The sequence below is a fragment of the Pelodiscus sinensis genome, chromosome 1, assembly GCF_052426305.1.
Source record: "Pelodiscus sinensis isolate ZL-2025 chromosome 1, ASM5242630v1, whole genome shotgun sequence".
Classification (NCBI taxonomy): domain Eukaryota; kingdom Metazoa; phylum Chordata; order Testudines; family Trionychidae; genus Pelodiscus; species Pelodiscus sinensis.
The window spans coordinates 199,869,464-199,892,459 of record NC_143052.1 but is presented as its reverse complement, the minus strand read 5'-3'; the positions used below and the strand labels follow the sequence as shown (position 1 = coordinate 199,892,459).

The window sequence follows — 22,996 nt, the reverse complement described above, 5'->3', positions numbered from 1 at the left end:
CACCTTCATAAAGCACTATGCCATTCTACTATACTCCACAACAGATACCGCAGTAGCCACTGCGATTCTCTCTACAATCTTTAGCGATTAATCAAAGCCCATTGTCCATCTGAATGGGTACTGCTACACAAGGCACCAGTAGGGACATCGCTCGAAGAAGAAAGAGAAGTTACTCACTCTCTGTGCAGTAATGATTGTTCTTCGAGATGTGTGTCCCCGTGAGTTTCCACTACTTCGGGCAATAATAGCAGCCCACTTTTTTCATTGTATTCCTTTGGTATATATGGTCATGCCAACTCTGTTACAGAATATGATCTGAGGAAGTAGGTCTGGCCCATGAAAGCTCATCACCTATTAAACCATCTTGTTAGTCTCTTTAAAGTGCTACATAGTTTTTCCTTTTGTTTTAGCAAGATCAGACTAACACGGCTACCTCTCTATTACTAGCCCATAGGGGCGTCAAAGAAGAAACCGAGAGGAAGTGGGCTTCGTACGCTACTTCAAAGGCAGGAATGCTGCTCTCCGCGTGCACATGCGCAGTCTGCCTGATCATTGCTTCAAAAAGTCTCTAATCCATGGTTCCAGGATAAGCATGACATCAACAGTGAAATACCCAGGGGGGCACGCATCTCGAGGAACAATCATTACTACATAGAGTAACTTCTCTATCTTATTCACCTAGGCTATGTCTAGACTGCAAGCCTCTTTCGAAAGATACTTTCGAAAGAGCCTCTTTCGAAAGAGAGCGTCTAGACTGCACGCGGAACTTTCGAAAGAGCAAGCCGCTTTTTCGAAAGAAAGCACCCAGTGAGTCTGGATGCTCTCTATCGAAGAAGCCCTATTTACATTCAAGAACGCCTTCTTTCGAAAGAAGCACTTTTGAAAGAAGGCGTTCTTCCTCGTGAAATGAGGTTTACCACCGTCGAAAGAAAAGCCGCGTTCTTTCGATTTAATTTCGAAAGAACGTGGCTGCAGTCTAGACGCAGGTGAAGTTTTTTTGGAAAAAGGCTACTTTTCCCGAAAAAACCCCTGAGTCTGGACACAGTCCTAAGTGCAGTGGAACCTGTACCAGTCCAACACAGATGGAGATATAAGGAAGCTCAACAAATTTGCAAAACCCCCAACATTTCAAGATGGTGGAATTAACAAACTTAATTCCATTGTTAGAAAAGGGGGGGACTGGCTCTCTACGCTCAACCTAATGGCCATGTATTTCCACATTATCATTTGTACAGAAGAATCCTGATGTTTACACTAGGGAAAAAAAACTTCCAATACAAAGTACTACCCTTTGGCTCTTCTGCTACCCCAAGGGTTTTCTCCAAAGTTTTAGCAGTGGTTGCAGCACACGTGTGCAGATAGTCATGGACAGATGATTTTGTCGTAAAGGCATTTAACCAACAATAAGCAATAAATGCCATGCAAAGTACGATAATCCTTTTTCATGAGCATAAATAAATGCTTAAAATGCCCACATTGATTCATGTTCAGAAACTGGAGTACATAGGAGTCTGTCTGAACTGTGCAACAGCAATGCTATCTCAAAAATGCTTCATCGCACTCATCAATCTAATTTTGATGGTGATGGACAGCCCATAAACATCTGCCAGAATGTGTTTACAACTACTGGGACATATATCAGCAACATGCACTTGACTTCACATGCACTGCTTGGCTTCAAACAGTGTACATGCCACATAGTTATAGTCTAAGGAGAACTTACAATGCCATTCAGAATACAAGATTCCTTAAAATAGTGGACACAACTCAAATTCTCTCCAGGAATTTCATTTCCACAGAGGACTCCATCAGTGCCAGTCACCATGCATGTTGCCCTAATAGTTGGGGGGGGGCCTCTACTAAATAACACAATTCAAGGCTAATAGTTCCAATTGGAATCAAATATGCACATAAATTTGCTAGAGCTATGGGCAGTTGACCATGCATACAGCCACTTTCTACCTCCAATAGAAAAATGAAGTCATCAGGATCTTCATACCCTGCCAATGGGGAAGATAGTCTTACGCCCTATGTAGAGCTCTGGAGTTGGTGCATTAGCAACATCGACATATTAGCATACTATCTTCTAGGATGTCAAAACACAACAGCAGATGCCTTGAGCAGAGAGTTCTCACAAATGGGATCCCTGAATTCTACACACAATATTCAAGCTATGGGGATTTCCTGTTATAGATTGCTTTGCTGCAGTGCAAATGCCAAGGTCTCACAATATTGCTCCAGAGCAGGATTAGAAAACCACTCCCTAGGTCATGCACCCACATGGCCCAGACAAAGAAGGCTCCTGTACCTGTTTAAAATGATATGCCAACCTCGAACTCTTCCCCTAATACTTCATCTCCTCTTACACAATGTGATACAAATCCACCATGTGAACCTCTCAATACTACACTTCAAGGCCTGTCTTTTCCATGGCTGAGAGAAGTTGAGACAGGGTGTTTGGAGGAAGTAAAAGCCGTGTTAATGAACAGTTGTAGAACAAGCAGAAGAAATATGTATCATTAATTGGAAATTGTTGCCAACATAAACAGATCTTATCAACATCCTCCCCTTTACAAGTTAGAATTTAAAAAACTGAGGCTCTCCACAAGCTCTGTTAAAATATACCTGGCAGTCAAGTATACCTAGGTTGGTGGGGTCACCATATTCACTCACTGAAGAGCTAAACATTTCTTCAAGAGAACACTCACCCAGAAATAAGTCACCCACCTTCTGTATGGAACCTCAACCATATCTTATGTGGACTTATCAGAAAACTATTTGAGCCTTTTGCCACCAGTTCACTACTCTACCTATCTATAAAGGTGTTTTTCCTCATCACTATAACATCTGCAAGACAGGTGAGAATTAGGTGCCTAATGGCATGTTCCCTCGTGCAATTTTCTTTAAAGACAAAATTACCTTAAGAGTATTCCCCAGGTTGCCTCCCATTTTCATCTGAATCAACCCATTTGTGGTTTTTTTAAAGCCATATGCAGACAGAAGGAAGACATCACTTCACACACTGGACATTCACAGGTTGTTAACTTTATACATTGATATAACAAAACCACTTACAAAATCACAAGACTACTAGTATCTAACAGAACAATCAATGGGCAAAGCCATCTCAAAGCATGCTATCCAAGTGGATATCAGCAATCATCTACTTTATCAACATGTCCCAACAGTCATCTGCACACGCTCTACCAAAGCACTGTCAGCATCCATAGCTTTTGTCAATAATGTTCTCATTATCAACGTTTGCAAAGCAGCAAGTTTGGCATTCGCCAACACATTCAGGACACCCTATGCACTGCACAACAGTACCCTAAAGTGGAGCACTCACAGGGACACACTTTGAGGAAGAAAAGGTTACTCACCTGGTAGTGTAACTGAGATTGTTCAAAATGGTTGTCTCTGAGTACTGCTCTACCTCCCCTCGACTTAGGGAGTTTCATATGGTTCCTTCTTTACCTCAGAGAATCTAAGGGACTGTTGATCACATGGTGTTGTGTAACTGCCTGGAGGGGCACGAGAGAGCGATGGAACATGTGCATCCAAACCTGGCACTGCTACCGCAACTGTCTGATTATGCACACAAGGTGTCAACACAGGGACAACCATCTTCAAGAACCTTAGTTATTGCATCAGATGAGTAACCTCAAAAGAGTAATCTCTTCCTCAAAGAAATGGGACTGGTCATTATTCATTCTGATATTGAGAGAGCTTTTCATGCCTCTGCTAGCTTTTGATCAATTCCTCATCTTTAAATGCCATCAAGTCTATACTAGCCAGAGGAAGAGAGGGTTTTATTCCAGGCATTTGCTAATGCCTGAAAAGTTTTCAAGGACTGTGGACTACTCTGGCTTTGAAATTGATACCAGAAAAGTTCAGCATGGTCTGTTTGGAAACTGTTCTTCCTAAGGAATATAATTAGCGTTCTTGACCTTGTAGCGCTTACATGCTGTAGCAGAGGTCTCCTGACACATGTATCTCCTACTTAGAGAAAAAATGCTAGTGATTTATATTTTGTCTTTGGTGTTTGATTTGGCCTTGATTAATTAATCAGAGATAATTGGCTTAATCATGCAGTTTCCCAGGTAGGAGAACACAGGCATTGCTAGATCATCGGCTGATCAGTTTTCGTGATCAGGTTCTGTATTGGAAGGGATCCAAGTATCAGTCCATGCCATTATTAGTGAAAAGTAGTTGTTACTGGGTTTATAAACTATCCAAATTCCCAGTTTACTCCCCCTCAGACAATTGGAATACATAGAAATAGCTGAAATTAATGTATTTATGTTCTAGGACACTGCAAATGTAATAGAAAGTATTTGACAGATCTAGCAGGGACTAAACAATAAATCAGGGGTAGGGAACCTATTTTCTATCAGGGGCCAGTGACTTATATAAAAATTAGTTGGGGGCCACACACAGTCCTAAAGAGAGGCAAGAGGCTTATAGCTTCCCCTAGGCTGCAAGGTGGGGCCAGAAGTGAAGGGTTCAGGGTGTAGAGTAGGGAACTCTTGGCTGGGGCAGTTATGTGGGAGAAGGTGAAGTTTCTAGGTAGGGTGTGGTCTCTGAAGTAGGATTTGGGGGGGAGGGGTTTCGGGTGGCAAAAGGGGGCTCAGGGTTTGTAGTGTGGGAGGGGACTTAGGGATGGGGCAGGTAGTTGGGTTAGTGGAGAGGTCCTTGGGGTGTGGGTTCTGGGGTGGAGCCAGTGTGCGGTAGGGTTGGTGTATGGGATGAGGCTTGTGGTGCAGGCTCTGGGAGGAAGTTTGCATGCAGGAGGCAGCTCAGTGTTGTTGTGTGGGTGGGGATGCAGGGTCTGCGAGGGACTTAAGGTGTTGAAGAAGGTTTCAACTTGTGGGCTCCAGCAAAGTGGCACTTAGCCCCACCAGGATACACCTGAGATGAGGCAGACTCCCAGAAGTGACTGCCATGTCCAGCCTCTCTGTGGAAGGGCCAGGCAGTTCTGCATAATGTGAGCTGTCTGTGCCTGTAGGCACCATCTCTGCAGCTCCTGTTAGCCAATATATTTGTAGTCTTACAATTAAGTTTTCCCATTTTGGCTAGGTTTTATTAAGTTATTTAGACTTGTGTGGAATACACATTTTAACTGAATATCAAATATATTTTTATATTATTTAAATGTTTAGTATTTGAATTCTTAGAAAGTTGAAATAATAAAAATGAGTGTCTTTCTGTAGATATATTAAATTAAAATAGAAATAGATCCTCTGTTTCCACTTGTCTCTTCCCTCACACCTGAGATAATTTCTAGTTTAATATTTACAGTGTTCTATACTTGATTTTCATATAAATAATAAAAATAACTTATTCCAGATAAACCAGGCTACCCATGACCAGGCAGTGGTGCTGCAAAGTGCCCTACAGAACATTCCCAATCCAACTTCAGAATGCATGCTAAGAAATGTAGCGCTACGTCTTGCCCAGCAAATATCTGATGAGGTTAGTATTCTCTTTCCTGTAAAACCTAAGTTTTCTTATCTGGATTTTCATTTCATTTCATTACATTTTTTTAGATTTCCTTTCATTGCAGGAAAATTATAGATTTCCTTTACATTCAGAATACATTTAGGGTTTTTTGCGTACTTTTTATTTTCTTTTTTAACTATTAAATGAATTTTCTTTATAAAATTATTTACATGTTTTTCATGTAGTTACTTGGGAAAACCAATATGTATAAAGGAATTAAGAAGGCATTAACTAAGTAAACTATGTAAAGGTCTGCACAATTATAGTACTGGATTCTGATACTGTGACACATGATACCACGAAACCAGAAGTCAGTTGTTATGGCAAAATTGCAGATATTAAAAGTCAACTTTGTAGCATTTTTCTTGAGGTAATCAAGATATTTGAAGAAGGACAAGATTTTTAGCAAGGAAATATTTTTACTAATATTGTAATCATGTTACTGTTATGTTTGTCTTTTGTAATCTTTTTTAGGGAGTAAAAGGAGAAATGGACAGAAGGTTAAATATTTTAGTAAAGGTGACTTGAAATGCTTTTTAATACAAAAAATAAAGTGTTGTGGTCTCTATTAACAGAATATATTTATGTAAGTATTTGCACGCACATAATTGAAAATCAGATCACCTGGCAGAGGAAAGTGAATTAGCTTTCATGGCAAATGAATCAGCCATTTGGTGTTACTTAACCTTATTAGATTTATGCAGTGTTGGGTGAGATAATATCTTAAGAACTCTGTGTAAGCTGGAAACCTTGTTTCTCTCATCAAATAGAAGATGTAAGGTGACCAAGTGTATGGTTTTTAACTAGAACATCCCTAGTGATCCTAGTGGGTGCCGGTCAGCACTGCTGACTAGGCCATTGACTGTTTGCATTAGGGATGTAAGTGACTAATTGACTATCTGATAAGCAAGAGCTTATTGGATAGTTGACACATTAGTCGACTAGTCACTTCCCCACCCCTCCTTGCTGCCTCTATCACAAAGAGGCAATAAGGGGAGGGGGGGGGGGAAGAGACAGTGCTGGTGGGAGCTAGCTTAAAAGCCGATTTACTCCAGGAGGCTCCTTGGGGGAGGAGAGGGTAGAGGTGCAGCAGGTGCCAACTTGGAAATGTCCCCTCTGAGGCTCTTGTACATTTCAAAGGCAGAATGTAGAAATCCCATTGACTGTTTGATTAGTTAGTTAATCGAAATTTAACATCCCTAGTTGGCACTGACCTACAGCAGGTCCAGCAGGAGCTCCCAACTACTCCTGGGAAGCAGCTGTCATGTCCCCACTTCCAGTGCCTATGTATAGAGACAGCCAGGACTTTGCGTATTATCCACTCCTTAGTATCATTCTTCCATTCCTATTGGCCAGGAACTGTGGCCAGTGGTAGTGGCAGAGCGGTGCTGCAGATAGCACACAGCGTAACCTGGCTGCTTCTCAACGTAGGAGTCGGAAAGAGGATGCGCCACTGCTTCTGGGAGCTATTGCAGATAAACACTGCATGGAGCCTGCACCTCTGACCCCCTCTGGGCCTTAACCCACTGCTCCAGTCTTGATTCCCCTGTCTCTCCCACCTTCCAAAACCTTCACTTCCAGCCTGGAGCACTTTCCTACACCCCAAATCCTTCATCCTTGCCCCATCCGAGTCCGCACCCCCACCCCCCTGCCTTAGACCGGAGCTCCATGACACACTCTGAATTTCTAGCCTGGAGCCCTCGCCTACATTCCACACCCCTCATCACTGGCCCCACCCCAGAGATTTCCCAGCTAGATCTCTCACCCATTTTCACATCCCAACTCACTACCTGAGCCTGGAGCCTCCTCCCACATTCTGAACCCCTCCTCCTCAGCCCCCCCTAGAGCTTTCCCCACTCGAGCTGGAGCCCTCACACTTTCTTGCACCCTGACCCCCCTGAGCCAGCCTGGTGAAAATGAGTGAATGATTGAGTATGAGGAGTGTGACTGACAAAGAGAGGGTGGATGGAGTGATTCATAGTGCAGCCTCAGAGAAGAGCCAGGGGTCCAAAGCAGGAGTGTTCAGTTTTGTGCGAGTAGAAAATTGGTAACCCTATGAAGATAGTCTATTATATAAATGGGATAGTATCTCAGCCACCTTGTGTCAAGCCGTTATTAAATTTGGAATTTTCTGAAATGCATTATTTAATACAGTGTTTCTCAAACTGTGCTCCGCAGAGCCCCAGGGACACCACGAGGTTGACAAACTGAAAAGCCTTCAAAAGCATAATTGAGAATCACCTTGAATTGATGCAATTAACACACACTGCTAGGGCTCCGCATAAATTTTTACGCATGTAAAGGGCTCCAGAGCCCAAAAAGCTTGAGAACCACTGATTTAATACATTGTGGCCCGTCAAGTAAAATTGTGACCAAATTAAAAACTATTAATTTCATTTCAAGGTGATTAGAGCTGCATCAGATTCCAGAATGGAAGCAATGTTAACTTGGATTTCAAAGCCTATAGAGGAAATAATTTTCTCATACCACCTCAGACTATTGCTGAGACCCAAAAGTGTAGAAAATTTCCATGATCATTTTAACCCAGGGTTGGGCAAAAGGGCCTCAGTGGGCCGGATCCAGCCAACCAAGTTTATTCAGCCCACAGATGACCTCCCATTCCCTGCCCCCAGGCCAGTGAGAGCTTGTGGAAGGGGGGGGGGGGGAGAGTGTACAAATTTTCCTTCCACCCTGGAGGAATGGCCAGGTGGACCCCACAGGGCCCAGGTCACCACCTGTAGCCAGAGCCAGTGAGGGGCTGGCAATCCTTATCCAGGGAGGGACTCCCTGCAGAGGGCTCAGGGCCCCATCCCAGGAGATACGGGGCCCAGCAGGGCTAGAGCCCCGGAACCAGACAAGGTGGGGGAACAGTTCTCTGTCCCAGCCCCAGCTGCCGAATTCTAGGCTGAGGTGCAGGCAGATCCCTCTTTACAGATGCTGAGGGACCGGACTGGCCTCAGCGCAGCTCAGCCTCTGGGGAGAGGTGGCCAGGAGAGATTCCTGTGGGAGTGGGGATTCCTGTACTGGGAATGGCTTCCCCCCGGGAAGTTGGAGGTATGGGGGGCCAGATACAGCAGCTTGTGGTGATACTTTTGGGGAACTACCAGCTACTGCTGAACCTCCTCCCCCCCCTTACGCACACCTTCCCGGGGGAAGCCATTCCTGGTACAAGAATCCACGCTCAGCTGGCAGTTGACTGTAAGCACGGTGCCCTCTTGCAGGGCAGGGGCAGGGAGAAAGAGATTTCCATGCTTCCCTCCACCCCAGGCTCTGATTGAGCTAGAGGCAGGGGGAGCATGTGAAGTCTCCTTCCATCTCCACAGACATGGACACCTCTCTCTGGGAGCTGTGGGGGCAAAGACTTTACGTGCTCCCTCAACCCCCACGCCAATCATGGTCAGTGGGTGGAGAAGCATGGAAGTGTCCTGGCCCTGCCCCTTTCACCCAAGGCCCTACCCCTTCCAGGGTGGCCCGGGGCCACTTACAAATTTCAGAAGTATTCCCCCCCCCCCCCCCCCAAAAAAAAAAAACCTATTGCCTGCCCCTGATTTCAGCAATATGAAAAGATACAGCACCTGACACAAGCAAAAAGAGAGAAAGGCATGAAGAAAAGAAGTTGATTAACAGGATCCCTAATTTTCATCATTGCTACCTCTGTGGAACTGCATGAATGGTGAATTTTTTTATGTGAAGTTACCTGTGTAGACGCTGCTTTAGTCATAACTTTTTCCACACAAGAAATAGGTTTTGGAGGTAGAAGATGTGAATTCTTGTATTTTATGTACTCTGTGTGAATGAAGTTAAAAACAACAATTAGAAGTAGAACACTAGCAAAACAGATCAAAAGAATGAGACTCCAATTACCCAGAATCAGTACTAAAATATAGTCTATATTTGCAAAGATAAAGAAAATGGCTGAAGAGCATTCTGGTTTACCTGGCAAGATTTTTCTTATATGTTGTGTTGGCAGATTATTTTTTTCAGGAGATTTTAATTTTTGAGAAATGTAATGGATCCTGTGAGGGCAGTATAGAGTAAGAGTTGAGGGGCATTAAAAAGCTAGATATTTGTTAATGGTCATACTTGAAGTTTTCTCCAGACTAAATTAACAAACCTATTTTTTTTTCTTAATGTATGAAAGTTCTCACTGAGATGCTTCTGATGCAAGATGAATGTGTTGCTGGAGAGACCAGTGAAGGGCCTACTTTATCTGTTGTAGTTATTCCCATTTCTATAGCTTTAGTGTAATGTAGGTTTATCTAGGATTAAAAGCCTCATGATGGAACCAATTTATTAAAATTTTATGTTCTCAGTGTTTAATAAATCTGAATATTGGAAAATTTATATTGGCAGAAAAAAGGGTGACTAAATAGTTGCTGCCTTAAAGGATTTTGAAAGTTTTCCCATAACAGAGGGGTGTATGCTTCCTAAACAATGTTACCATGAATATCAAATCCGGAAATTTTGATGAAAGCTTGTTGCATACTGGGAGAAGTTGTTGTGATTGCCATTTTTTATAATAGCGTGGTGGTTTGTACTACCAAATTTTTATTTATTTATATATATATATATATATATATATATATATATATATATATATATATATATATATATATATATATATAAACATAAACAATTACGAAAAGTAATGCCACAGAAAACTTGTAGCTTACTTTTACCAGATGTGTATTTGTAGTAATTAAATTGAAATAGATATTCTGTTAACTCTTTGGGATCTTGCAGGTAGTTTTATGTACTGTATTAACAATTTTCCCCTCTAAATTCTAGCTTTGGATTTTACTTTTTGTAACAGCCCTATTGGAATTATTTTATATTTTTATAGTTCTCATCTACAAAATACAATATATGGGCACCCAAAAGGTACTGTGTAACACAACTAATCATAGAGTTGGCTTTAGTATGAGAACTACTGTTTTGTTTAAAGTGCTATAAAAATTCAGAATTTGATTTGACTGTGATATTTCATGCTGTTACATCACAATAGAGAAAAATATCATATTACACCATAGCTGAAATGCATGACTTTTCCATAGGATGGTAGTTGGTTTTTAAACTTACCACCTACTTATTGTAAAATAGATAAATTTGGTGGGGAGAGTCATCTTTTGGACCTATAAACCTTGACATTGTCACTTTAAGACTGACTTTTTTAGTTACTTATAATATACAAATTGCAAGAATTCTCACTTTGATGTTTGTGAGTATTATATAGAGTACAGTTAATGTGAAACAATACTTTTTTTAGTATTTAAAAAGAGGAGTCACAGCAAAGGTTTTAAAAAATGTCTCAAGTTGGGTAGCATTGGAGGTTCTGCATCCCCAGCACCTCGGAAAACCTGGCCACTTATTTAGATGTCAGTGAATGAATCTCTAAGCCAAGCTTAAAAAATGTTTTTTTTAACTTAGCCTATATAATTTGCTATGAATAATCTCTAATATCATATCCATCAGACTTCAAAAACTATATTAGGTGTTCTTATAAAAACACTGTTGTTTATCAACTTGGTTTTTATAATCTATGACATAAATGTGGTCAGGAAGAGGAGGAGGAGGAGGGAGATGTAATACTCTGGAAAACTAAAACTTGGTCCTTAGCTTGTACCACATGCTAATTCTCCTTCATGAAGGAGAATATTAAGGGCTTGTGTTTGTGTATGGGTTGCGGTTGGAGGGGAGGCAGGAAAGATATATTATTTCATTCTGAATGCATATTTTAAATTCATCATACCTTTATAAAGCATGTTAATTTTACTACAACTCTTTTGTAGCAGTTGCTAATAAAAACACGAGACTGCACTTTCAAAAGTATAATATATAAATTAGGAAATATGCTCCAAACTGTTGCTTTCTAGTAATTCATTCATAAAACAAGATTAAGATTAGTTTTATAGTTGTTTAGATAGTCGTAAGCTTTGTATGGTCTGTATGTAGCAAAATTCATTTTGAAAATGAATTAGAGGTTTGGATGAACACGTCTAAGCTTTGATAGCTGCTAACGTTCAATATCTTGGTTATTGTTCTTAATATCAAAATTAGTTTCCAAACTATATTGCTAAATTACAGCAGTTTTGGAATTGAGAGCTAAGCAAACAGATCCAGTAAATGTTTTATGCACACTTTCGTATTAAAAATTGACTGAGAAAATTATTTTCAGTATTGTTTATAAAAACTAATTTTAATCTTTTTGCCAAATTTTCGCTAGGATCAAATGCTTTCATTACTTACCTAATAACAATTTATAATATTTATATCTTACTAACTAAATGGCGTGAAGGAAGATCCTGAGATTCTACCCAATACGTACATTTGGCTTTCATGAACGTGGCTGAGATGAAAGTGAAATATCAAATGCAAAATGAAGATACAAGCATTTCTAATTTATAGCATCATTTTTGTTTGAATATAAAATGTCTTGAAGTAGTGTAAAGATTCTATTTTTACAAAGTTAGTTGCCATAAAGGTGTAGAGTCCATTTTAATATTACTAGCAACTGTATTTTAATGTTGCTGTGGTTTGTTTATTTCTTTGTCTCCAGGCCTCAAAATACATCCCTGATATCTGTGTTATTAGAGCAGTACAAAAAATTGTCTGGGCATCAGGGTGTGGGTCAGTACAGCTGGTGTTCAGCTCAAATGAGGATATTAGTAAAATTTATGAAAAGGTAAGAATTCTTAAGCAACTTCTTTTTCTGTTTAATTATTTGGTCAGCTATTAAAAGGACAGTGTCAAGTAAATTAGGCTCAAAAATATGACCTACCTTCAAATTGTTATATTCTTGTTGATAAAATGCTTTAGATTCTAATATAGGGTCATGGTTGTGCTATTGGAATTAAGATTGAGCTGGTATTTCCATGCAATGCGGCTATTTTTAGTTACTTTTTGGCTAACATTTCTTAAACTTGACCTCAACTCAAAAACTACACACATTTTGTTGTTGTATCCAAATGCGAAGTAAGCATTTGTTACATGCTAAATTTTTCAGGTGTATTTTTATAACTTAGACAATGTAAATGCTTGAGTCTTTACAGCTCGTGCTAGGCATGTATGTAATGAAAAATGTTGTTGGCCTGCCTTTTTTGGAAGAAATTTGATTTTGAAATTGACAATGAAGCATTTGTATAACTGAGTGATAGCATGTATAAAGTTTATTTCCTAATTGATTATGCGCATACTTGCAGTGTAAAATCACATATTTGCATACACAGGGTTTAAGGGGTAGGTTAAACCTGTCTGAATTGCAGAGATTTGAGTGTTACACAACATGTTTATTGTGTGTCAGTCTTTTGGGTCTTTTTTTTGTGGGGGTGGGGGCTGGTGTACATTAATCACAACCTTAATCCTGTAATAGTAGCTTTCAGCTTACCAACAGTGGTTTCTAAAATGTTAAAAGTAATGATATAAGCAGTTGTTAGAATTGCATTAGAAATATATGTGTATTGGGGATGACAGAGTTGCCAACTGCTGAAGATTATTTTTATAGACAGTATAGGAAAAAAAATGTGGACAACCAAACTTTTCACGGACACATTCTTTTGGCTTTTGGAGCCGTCTTTATATTACATAAGTGAACAATTACTCCACATGCACGCAAACAAAATCCTATTCCTATTACAGCCCTCTCCCCAAACCATCTTCCCTCCAGGCCCTCTACCCATCCTGAAAGTGGACACTAAGTGCTCATCTGGCTGGGACTGGAGGCCACCACCAGTGACAGTCCAACTGTGACTTACTGCTGGGGAGCCCTTGGGAGGCTTTTACATCCAGCCTGCTATTTCACATCCTGCTCCCGCAGGTCTTGCTCAGCTGTGGTGAGCCCAACAGGGATGTGTGCTGCATGCACACTGACCAAAAGTTGCTGCTATGCTGACACTAGTGATGCCGAAGAGTTTGAAGCCGGAGGAGAAAAGCAGCCCCCACCATCCAGCTGCAGTTTGGAGGGAGCTTCTACCAGGATAATTCCCCTCTCTTTTCCTACCCTAGGAATTGTAGGCTTCTGGAATTGCCCTGTGATGCAGAGTTTGCCCCTGGGCCATGGGGAAGGACGACTTAATTCCACTTGAAGCTCGGTGGTATTTTTACTGAGATCGAAATATTTTTACAGACTGGTCCAATTTTAACTTTGTAAAATGAATTTGACAGTTGGGAACCTTGCTCTTGATTATCTTCTCTGACTTTCCAAAGTTAAGCAAGTCTGCCTGCCATTGTTTAGTGCTAAGCTAAGTAAAAGAAGAAGGGGTTTGGTGGGCTGCTTTTATTCTTCTTGTTCTAGACTTTTTGCTAAAAATTGTTATTTACAGAAAAGTAAATTGACTTCCAGAAAAGCAGCTTCTCATTTAGCTGCCTTAGTAGCCCTGACATGCCTGAATGCTTATGTATCTCGTTTAGTATCTCTCAAAATGGGTTCCTCACTAATAAGAATAATCCTCCCTTCATTTGAAGTTTACTATCGGAGCTAAATTCTAGGAAGAGCTGGTGTGGAAATGCCCAAACCCTCTGTGTCTAACAGTAATGTGTAGCTAGTATTGACCCTTTACTTATAGTTGTTCACAAATATATGCAGCTATATGTTCAGTTGCTCATCATAGGAACTGAAGAGCAACTGAGGGCTGGTGACTCAAATTCACAATTTATATTGACTACTCACAATCTCCAGAAAGGTCTGTAGCAAACAGTTCATGGAATACATTTGGGGTATGTCTACACTACCCCGCTAGTTCGAACTAGCGGGGTAATGTAGGCATACCGCAATTGCAAATGAAGCCCGGGATTTGAATTTCCCGAACTTCATTTGCATAAGCAGGGCGCCGCCATTTTTAAATCCCCGCTCGTTCGAACCCCGTGCCGCGCGGCTACACGGGGCACGAACTAGGTAGTTCGAACTAGGCTTCCTAGTTCAAACTACCATTACTCCTCGTGGAATGAGGAGTAACGGTAGTTCGAACTAGAAAGCCTAGTTCAAACTACCTAGTTCGTGCCCCGTGTAGCCGCGCGGCACGGGGTTTGAACGAGCGGGGATTTAAAAATGGCGGCGCCCCGCTTATGCAAATGAAGTTCGGGAAATTCAAATCCCGGGCTTCATTTGCAATTGCGGTATGCCTACATTACCCCGCTAGTTCGAACTAGCGGGGTAGTGTAGACATACCCTTGGATAGGAAAAAAATGTAGAACAGTTCTAATCACTGAAGTGCCATAAGCATTTATAAGGCCATACTGTCCTTTACAGTAAGGCCCTTTTATACCACTCTGGCAATGTAAAGGAGTCTTAATTTTTACATCCGTTTTATGCTCTTAAGGGGAATTCACTAAGAATAATGGGAATAATTCTCCAAGCAGGGAGGTCGCTACATTCTGCTGAGCGGGAGGAGGACAAAACCTGCTCCAGACCTACCACCCTCAGCAATGCCCCAAAGCTCTGCCCCTCTATGCCAAACATGTAACAAGTACAGTCTCTCCCTCTTGTGCTCTCACGCATGACTTCCCAGTCACTTTTCTACCCAAATAGTGATTTTTACATCTCTAACAGTTCCTTTGGGCCACCAAAACCAATCTTCCTGCATTATTGGGAAGGGACTCATGACCACTTTTGTAGCTTCCCTTTACTTCCCCATGAGAAGTCATTTTTCTTCATAAAAGCAAAGAAACCTGTGGAAGCTATGAATTCTGCATATGCACAGTGATACCATTTCCCCAGGAGTATATATTATCTGTTTCAGGCTTTACAGTATGAATTTTTAGACTATCTATTGAAAGACTGAATTGAAAATATGATACCGTATTTTTCTTAAATAGGAATGTATATACCTATAGAAATAATTGGAGAGGGTCTATTATTGAGTGAATGATGTTGAGAATTATATATAAGATGAGTAGAATCTTTCCTACACTTGATTTTTAAATCCCATTTCACTTTGCTTATGGAATTTCACTTCGCTTGTGTAACTTACCTCCAGAGAAACAGAGGGTAGCTTACAAAGAGTGGAAACTTGGACAAATGACCAGGGAGGAGTTCAGAGGTATAGCTCGAGAATGCCAGGGGGTTATCAGGAAGGCGAAAGCGCAAATGGAATTGCGACTGGCTAAGTATGCGAAGGATAACAAGAAAGGTTTCTACAGGCATGTTAACAAGAAGAAGGTGATCAGAGAGGGTGTGCGGCCCCTAATGGATGAAGGAGGTAACCTAGTGACAGATGATGTGGGGAAAGCTGAAGTACTCAATGCTTTCTTTGCCTCTGTATTCACGGACAAGGTCGGCTCCTGGACTTCTGTGCTAAGTGACGCAAGATGGGAAGAAGATGGTGGGTAAAGAACAGGTTAGGAACTATTTAGAAAAGCTAAACATACACAAATCCATGGGTCCGGACTTAGTGCATCCGAGGGTACTGAGGGAGTTGGCAAATGTCATTGTGGAGCCTTTGGCTATTATCTTTGAAAAGTGGAGATCGGGAGAAATCCCGGATGACTGGAAAAAGGCAAATGTAGTGCCCATCTTCAGAAAAGGGAAGAAGGATGATCCAGGGAACTATAGGCCGGTCAGTCTTACCTCGGTTCCTGGAAAAATCATGGAAGGGATCCTTAAGGAATCCATATTGAGGCACTTGGATTAGAGGAAAGTGATTCGGAATAGTCAGCATGGATTCACAAAGGGCAAGTCGTGCCTGACCAATCTGATTAGCTTCTATGATGAAGTAACTGGCTCGGTGGACATGGGGAAGTCAGTGGATGTGATATACCTTGACTTTAGCAAGGCTTTTGATACGGTCTCCCACAATAGTCTTGCCAGCAAATTAAGGGATTGTGGATTGGATAAATGGATGGTAAGATGCATAGAAAGATGGCTAGAAGGCCGGGCCCAGCGGGTAGTGATCAATGGCTCGATGTCAGGATGGCGGTCGGTTTCTAGCGGAGTGCCCCAAGGTTCGGTTCTAGGACCGGTTTTGTTCAATATCTTTATTAATGATCTGGATGAGGGGATGGATTGCACCCTCAGCAAGTTTGCGGATGACACTAAGCTGCGGGGAGAGGTTGATACCCTTAAGGGCAGAGATAGGGTACAGAATGACTTAGACAAATTGGAGGATTGGGCCACAAGAAATCTGATGAGGTTCGACAAGTGTAGAGTCCTGCACTTGGGACGGAAGAATCCCAAGCATAGTTACAAGCTGGGGATCAACCAGTTAAGTAGTAGTTCTGCAGAAAAGGACCTGGGGGTTACAGTGGATGAGAAGCTAGATATGAGTCAACAGTGTGCCCTTGTAGCCAAGAAGGCTAATGGCATATTAGGTTGCATTAAGAGGAGCATTGCCAGCAGATCCAGAGATGTCATCATTCCCCTTTATTCGGCTTTGGTGAGGCCGCATCTGGAGTATTGTGTCCAGTTCTGGGCCCCCCACTACAGAAAGGATGTGGACGCATTGGAGAGGGTCCAGCGGAGGGCAACCAAAATGATTAGGGGGCTGGAGTATATGACTTATGAGGAGAGGCTGAGGGGCTTGGGTCTGTTTAGTCTGCAGAAGCGAAGAGTGAGGGGGGGATTTGATAGCAGCCTTCAACTTCCTGAAGGGAGGTTCCAAAGAGGATGGAGAGAGGCTGTTCTCAGTAGTGACAGATGGCAGAACAAGGAGCAATGGTCTCAAGTTGTGGTGGGAGAGGTCCAGGTTGGATATTAGGAAAAACTATTTCACTAGGAGGGTGGTGAAGCACTGGAATGGGTTACCTAGGGAAGTAGTGGAGTCTCCGTCCCTAGAGGTGTTTAAGTCTCAGCTTGACAAAGCCCTGGCCGGGTTGATTTAGTTGGAACTGGTCCTGCCTAGAGCAGGGGGCTGGACTTGATGACCTTCTGAGGTCTTTTCCAGTTCTATGATTCTATGACACCATTCCTACCCATCCTGGCTAATAGCCAGGGCTCGACAAACAGCAGCGAAATCCACTCGCCAGCCCCGCACTGCGCATGCGCGCACTGCTGGTGAACGGGGTGACCGGCTGAAATCTACTCGCCACGGGCAAGTAGATAAACGGATTTGTTGAGCTCTGCTCATAGCCATTGATAGACCTAACCTCCATGAATTTATCTAGCTCATTTTTGAAACCTGTTAAAATTCTAGCCTTCACCGCATCCTCTGGCAATGAGTTCCACAGTTTCACTGTGCGCTGAGTGAAGAAAAACTTCCTTTTGTTTGTTTTAGGCCTGCTACTTATTAATTTCATTTAGCGACCCCAGTTGTTATCTTATGAAAACAATAACTTTTCCTTATTCATTTTTTCCACACCAGTCATGATTTTATAGATCTCTATCATATCCCCCCTTAGTCTCCTCTTTTCTAAGCTGAAAAGTCCAAGTCTTTTTAATCTCTCTTCATATGGGACCCGTTCCAAACCCCTAATCATTTTTGTTGCCCTTTTCTGAACCTTTTCCAATGCCAATTTATCTTTTTCAAGATGAGGGGACCGCATCTGTATGCAGTATTCAATATGTGGGTGTACCATGGTTTTATATAGAGGCAATAAGATATTTTCTGTCTTATTCTCTATCCCTTTTTAAATGATTCTGAGCATTCTGTTTGCTTTTTTGATGCCACTGCACATTGAGTGGATGTTTTCAGAGAACTATCCACAATGACTCCCAAGATCTCTCTTGAGTAGTTGTAGCCAAATTTGTGTGTGTGTGTGTGTGTGTGTGTGTGTGTGTTAGTTAGTTAGTTAGTTAGTTAGTTGGGATTATTTTTTCCAATGTGCGTTACTTTACATTTATCAACATTAAACTTCATTTGCCGTTGGTATTTTCTGACCTGGGTCTAGCTGTTCATCTCCAACCTTGTTAGAGTTCGCTTGTTTCCATGTCTTTTTATGTATACAGGCAGTCCCCGGGTTACGTACAAGATAGGGACTATAGGTTTGTTCTTAAGTTGAATCTGTATGTAAGTCGGAACTGGTGTCCAGATTCAGCCGCTGCTGAAACTGACCGCCAGTTCTGACTTACATACAGATTCAACTTAAGAACCCCAAGAGCAACTGTGCCTCGGGCTTCCTGTAGTCAACGCTGGTCAGTTTCAGCAGCGGCTGACTTGGGGACGCCTGGGGCAGAGCAGCTGGGGTGCTGCTGGGTTGCTCCAGTAGTGCCGCTCCTCAGCGCTACTGGACCAACCCAGCAGCACCCCAGCTGCTCTGCCCCAGGCATCCTGATTCAGCCGCTGCTGAAAGTGACCAGCAGCGGCAGAATCAGGACGCCTGGGGCAGAGCAGCTGGGGTGCTGCCGGGTTGGTCCAGTAGCGCCCAGAGCGGCGCTGCGGGACCAACCGGCAGCGCCCCAGCTGCTCTACCCCAGGGTCCACAACAAAAGCCTGGTCTGCTGGGGGGGGGGGGCACACTAGCTGCGCCCCCCCCCCCCAGCAGACCAGGGACACAGGGAGTAAAGCCGCAGCGGCAGGGTGCCGCGCCTCTGAGGCTTTGCTCTGGCGCGGGATCCGCCGCCACTGCGGCTTTGCTCCCGCTGTCCCTGGTCTGCTGGAGACTGTCTCCAGCAGACCAGGGGCACCGGGAGCAGCTTTTCTCGCCCCGGAGGTCGAGGTGGCGGACCGCTGCCTGCGAGCTCCGGGGCAAGAGAGCCCCGTTCGTAAGTGCGGATCCGACATAAGTCGGGGACTGCCTGTATTAGTAGGGTGGGGAGCAGACTGTGAAGCCAGCTGGAGACAATCATTGTTGGCATCCCCTTCCTTTTGTAAAATTTCCCTTGGCAGGAAGTCTTGGTTTAATTCTCCCCACCTCTGTGAGAGAGAACAAATTTCAAGATGGATTCCAGGTGGCATGGTCACATTGTACAGACTTACAGGAAAAACAAGACTATTCACAGATCATTGTCTTGAGCACTGGATGTAATAGTGTAGTCGATTAACTGATAAGCAAAAGCTTATCAGTTAATGCTATAGACTACACACATTTTTTTCTCCTCCCCTTCCCCCTTTGCCAGTAAATTTTTTAGCGGGCTGGTCAGCAGCCTGGCCCAGTCCTGCCTCATGTTGGATCCAGGACCTACCATATTTTAACGAATATACCCCGCACCAAAATATAACCTGCACTGGAATATACCCCGCGGTATTTGCTATTTCATTCAAAAAGTCTGTGTACCCCGCGCACAAGTATAACCTGTGGGGTATACAAGATTGTGCCGGGGGTAAATTTACGGTGCGGGGGGTTAGGCTCTCAGCCCGCAACTGAACAATGCGAGGAAACTTACAAGGGACGCAGCTGGGAATGCTCCAGAGCCAGGGCAGAGGCATCCTCAGCAGAGGCGCAAGGCAGGAGGCTCCCAGCCCGGGCTGACAAAGGGAAGGAGCCCGGAGCAAGTGTTGGGGGCTCAGTGACCAGCAGCAGCAGGTGGCCATTGCTCCTGCGTGATCTAGCCGGGTGCCCTTCCCTGCCTGCAGCCGCCGCCACACCCTCTGTGCGGTCGCTTGTTTCTCCTGGGCCGGGGCATGGTTCGGGGCGGTGGGGCAAGCACCAGCCCGGGAGCAACAAACGAGCGCGCAGTGGGTCCGGCGTGTGGCGGCTGTAGGCAGGGAAGGGCGCCCGGCTGGATCGCGCAGGAGCAACGAGCAACAAGCACCATACCCCAGCCCGCTCCTGTGAGCTGTGGCTGCCTGCAGACTCTTGCTGCTGCTGGCTGCTGAGCAACTTGCTCCGGGCTCCTTCCCTTTGTCAGCCCAGGCTGGGAGCCTCCTGTCTTGCGCCTCTGCTGGGGATGCTTCTGCCCTGGCTCCGGAGTGTTCCCGGCTGCTGCACCCCTTGTAAGTTTCCCCACATTGTTCAGTCGCAGGCTGGGAACTTAACCCCAGCCTGGCAAAGGTAGTGAAAGGGTGGGGGAGAGGGGATCCTCTTCCATTGAGTAAAAAAACCCCCTATATACCCCATGCATGAGTATAGCCCACGGAGGGGGCGGGGTTTGTAAAAACGAATATAACCCGTGGGTCATATTTGCTAAAAGACGGTACCCCCATTGTGGCCTCCATTTAAAGTGTATTAGGATCCAAGCAGGCATGCAGCCTGGCACAGTTCTGGATCACGCCAGATCTGAGAGTCCTCCGTCCCCAGACAGGGGCTACTGCCACCCCGTGCTGCTGTATCAAAGGCAGCAGGCAGACAGTCCATGACGGGGAGCTGGTTTTTAAACTGGTTTCAGTTGCGGACCAGCTCCCATCTGACACCCCATTATGTTGCCTTTGATATAAAGCGCACTAGCTGCCAGCCCTGCCCCTGGGTACTATGGAATAGTCAAGTAATGGATAAGAATCTATGAGGTTAATCGACTAGTCACTTAACCGATATTGAACATCCCTTGCACTGGGCTATTAAATTCCTTAAGTACCATTAATAATGGCTTTCACTTAGCAATATTTCCATAAAAAAATTGGGGGGGGGGTGCAACATCAGACAGTGATGATAAATCTTTTCTTTGTTGATTGCCACCCAAAGAAGACAAATTGGCATAGCCTGACTTACCAGTTCATGAATGCATTGCACACTATTTTGTGTAGATCAGTGGTCTCCAGCCAATAGATCAGTATCTACTGGTAGATCTTGGAACCTCTGACAGGTTTGGCCAGGAGGCTATCAAGTTCTGGTACTTCATCTGCCCTTATCAGCACTGCTGTGCTGCTCCTGTCCTCTGCTTTGGAGCTGCCCCCACCCCCCAGAGCCTCCTGCTTACTGTGTAGGGCATGGGAAGAAGAAGAGGGGGGTGCTGATATCATGGTGTCCATCCCCTTACCCTGTACCCCATCTCCACAGAGTAGAGGTGGGGCAGGGATGGGGGGAGTTCAGTGGCTTCTTTTGGAGGTGGTGCAGGGCCAGGGTAAGGATGAGTCTGCCTTAGCTCGCTTCACCACCACCCAGAAGCCAACCACCCAGAAGCCAACTGTGGTAAGCGGTGCCCAACTGAAGCCTGCATTCCAAATGCTGGCCCCAGTCCTGAACCCTTCCTGCAACTTAAATCCCTGCTCTAGCCCTGAGCTTCCCTTTACCCAAACTCCCTCCCAGAGCCTGCACCATGAACCTTCTCCAGCACGTCTACTCCCTGCCTCAGGCTCAGCTCAGAACCCCTCCATGCTCCAAATCATTTAGCCCAAGATCAGAGACCGCATCCCCCCCCTCACACCACAACCCTCTTCCCCCAGCCTGAAAAATGTGAGCGAGGATAGGAGAGGGAGGGAGGGAGGATTGAGTGAGATGGGGCAGGGCAGCAGAGAAGGTGCTGAAAGGAAGCGGAGCAAGGATGTTTGGGTTTGAGGTAGATTGTGGATTGCACTTAAACTAAAAAAGTGATCTCATGCTTAAAAAGTTTGGAGACCCCTGGTGTAGATCCTGTTAGTGTGCACTGAAGGTTTATTAGAGAACATCAATGCATGGTCTACATGGACCAGTGGTTCTCAGACTTCATTGCACCGTAACCCACTTCTGACAAAAATTATTAGACAACTCCAGGAAAAGGACTGGAGCCTGCGCCCGCCCATGGTCTCATTGCCCTGGGCTGAGTGCCAAAGCTGAAGCCCAAGGGCTTCTGATCGGGGCGGGGGGGGGTATAAAACCTTAGTCTAGCTGTCTGGGGCTGAAGCCCAAACACCAGCCTTGGCAACCCCATAAAATGGGGTCCCGGTTTGCATTTTGAGAACCCCAGCATGGATGAATTAATGTGCCACACACTAGTATGCTTTAGAAATCACATCCCTGCTACCTGTGGATGAGCTCTAAGGCACACTTTCTTTTGCTTTGTCCTCTCCTTCTGCCATTTTCACTGTGCTTGCATACTTGCAGAAGCTTTAGCAAAACCAGATTAGCCATTTATTAGTTACGTGAGAGAGGATGGGGAGGCTCCTGTAGTGCAGTCAGAAAATTACACATCTCAAAAATGGTCAAAAGATCATACAGATTTGGCTTACTTGACCTGAAGAAAACTCTATTGTGGTTTTAAGAAAGCACTATTAGGAATTTCTCAGTCAAAGCATTTTAGAATCACAGATCAACTCGTCAGAACTTTCTAAAGCAATGCAGGATGACAACTCTGCTATGTTTGAAGTACATTACTGTTTACAAAAGACAGAACTATGTAGCACTTTAAAGACTAACAAGATGGTTTATTAGGTGATGAGCTTTCGTGGGCCAGACCCAATTCCTCAGATCAATATGTGGAAGAAAATCGGCACAACCATGTATATACCAAAGTGATACAATCAAAAAAATGAACACATGTGAAATTGACAAATCAAATTTTAGAACAGAGTGGGAGTGAAGGGGGAAGGTTCGTTTCTGTGAGATAATGACATGAGGGTGATAATTGGGGAAGCTATCTTTACTGTTTACAAATCTTTAAATTTCACATTTGCACTTCATTGGAAACTTTCCTATTAAAGAAAAAACAATGTGAGCAACTAGTAGTAACATAGGGTATGTCTAGACAAGAAAGTTATTTTAAATAACAGCCATTATT

General features: G+C 43.7%; 1 protein-coding gene across 5 annotated transcripts in view; it reads left to right on the top strand.

Moving 5' to 3' along the window:
• USP9X (ubiquitin specific peptidase 9 X-linked) overlaps positions 1–22,996 on the top strand; it is a 292,101-nt gene that overhangs the window by 192,701 nt on the left and 76,404 nt on the right. For 3 of the 5 annotated variants that reach the window (XM_089774470.1, XM_089774474.1, XM_089774477.1), the window contains 3 exons: positions 5,347–5,472; positions 5,974–6,018; positions 12,056–12,181. In XM_089774470.1, the coding sequence (XP_089630596.1) occupies positions 5,347–5,472; positions 5,974–6,018; positions 12,056–12,181 (297 nt within the window). The remainder of the gene's footprint in view (positions 1–5,346; positions 5,473–5,973; positions 6,019–12,055; positions 12,182–22,996) is intronic. The other 2 variants (XM_014578958.4, XM_075913065.2) reach the window with 2 other exon arrangements.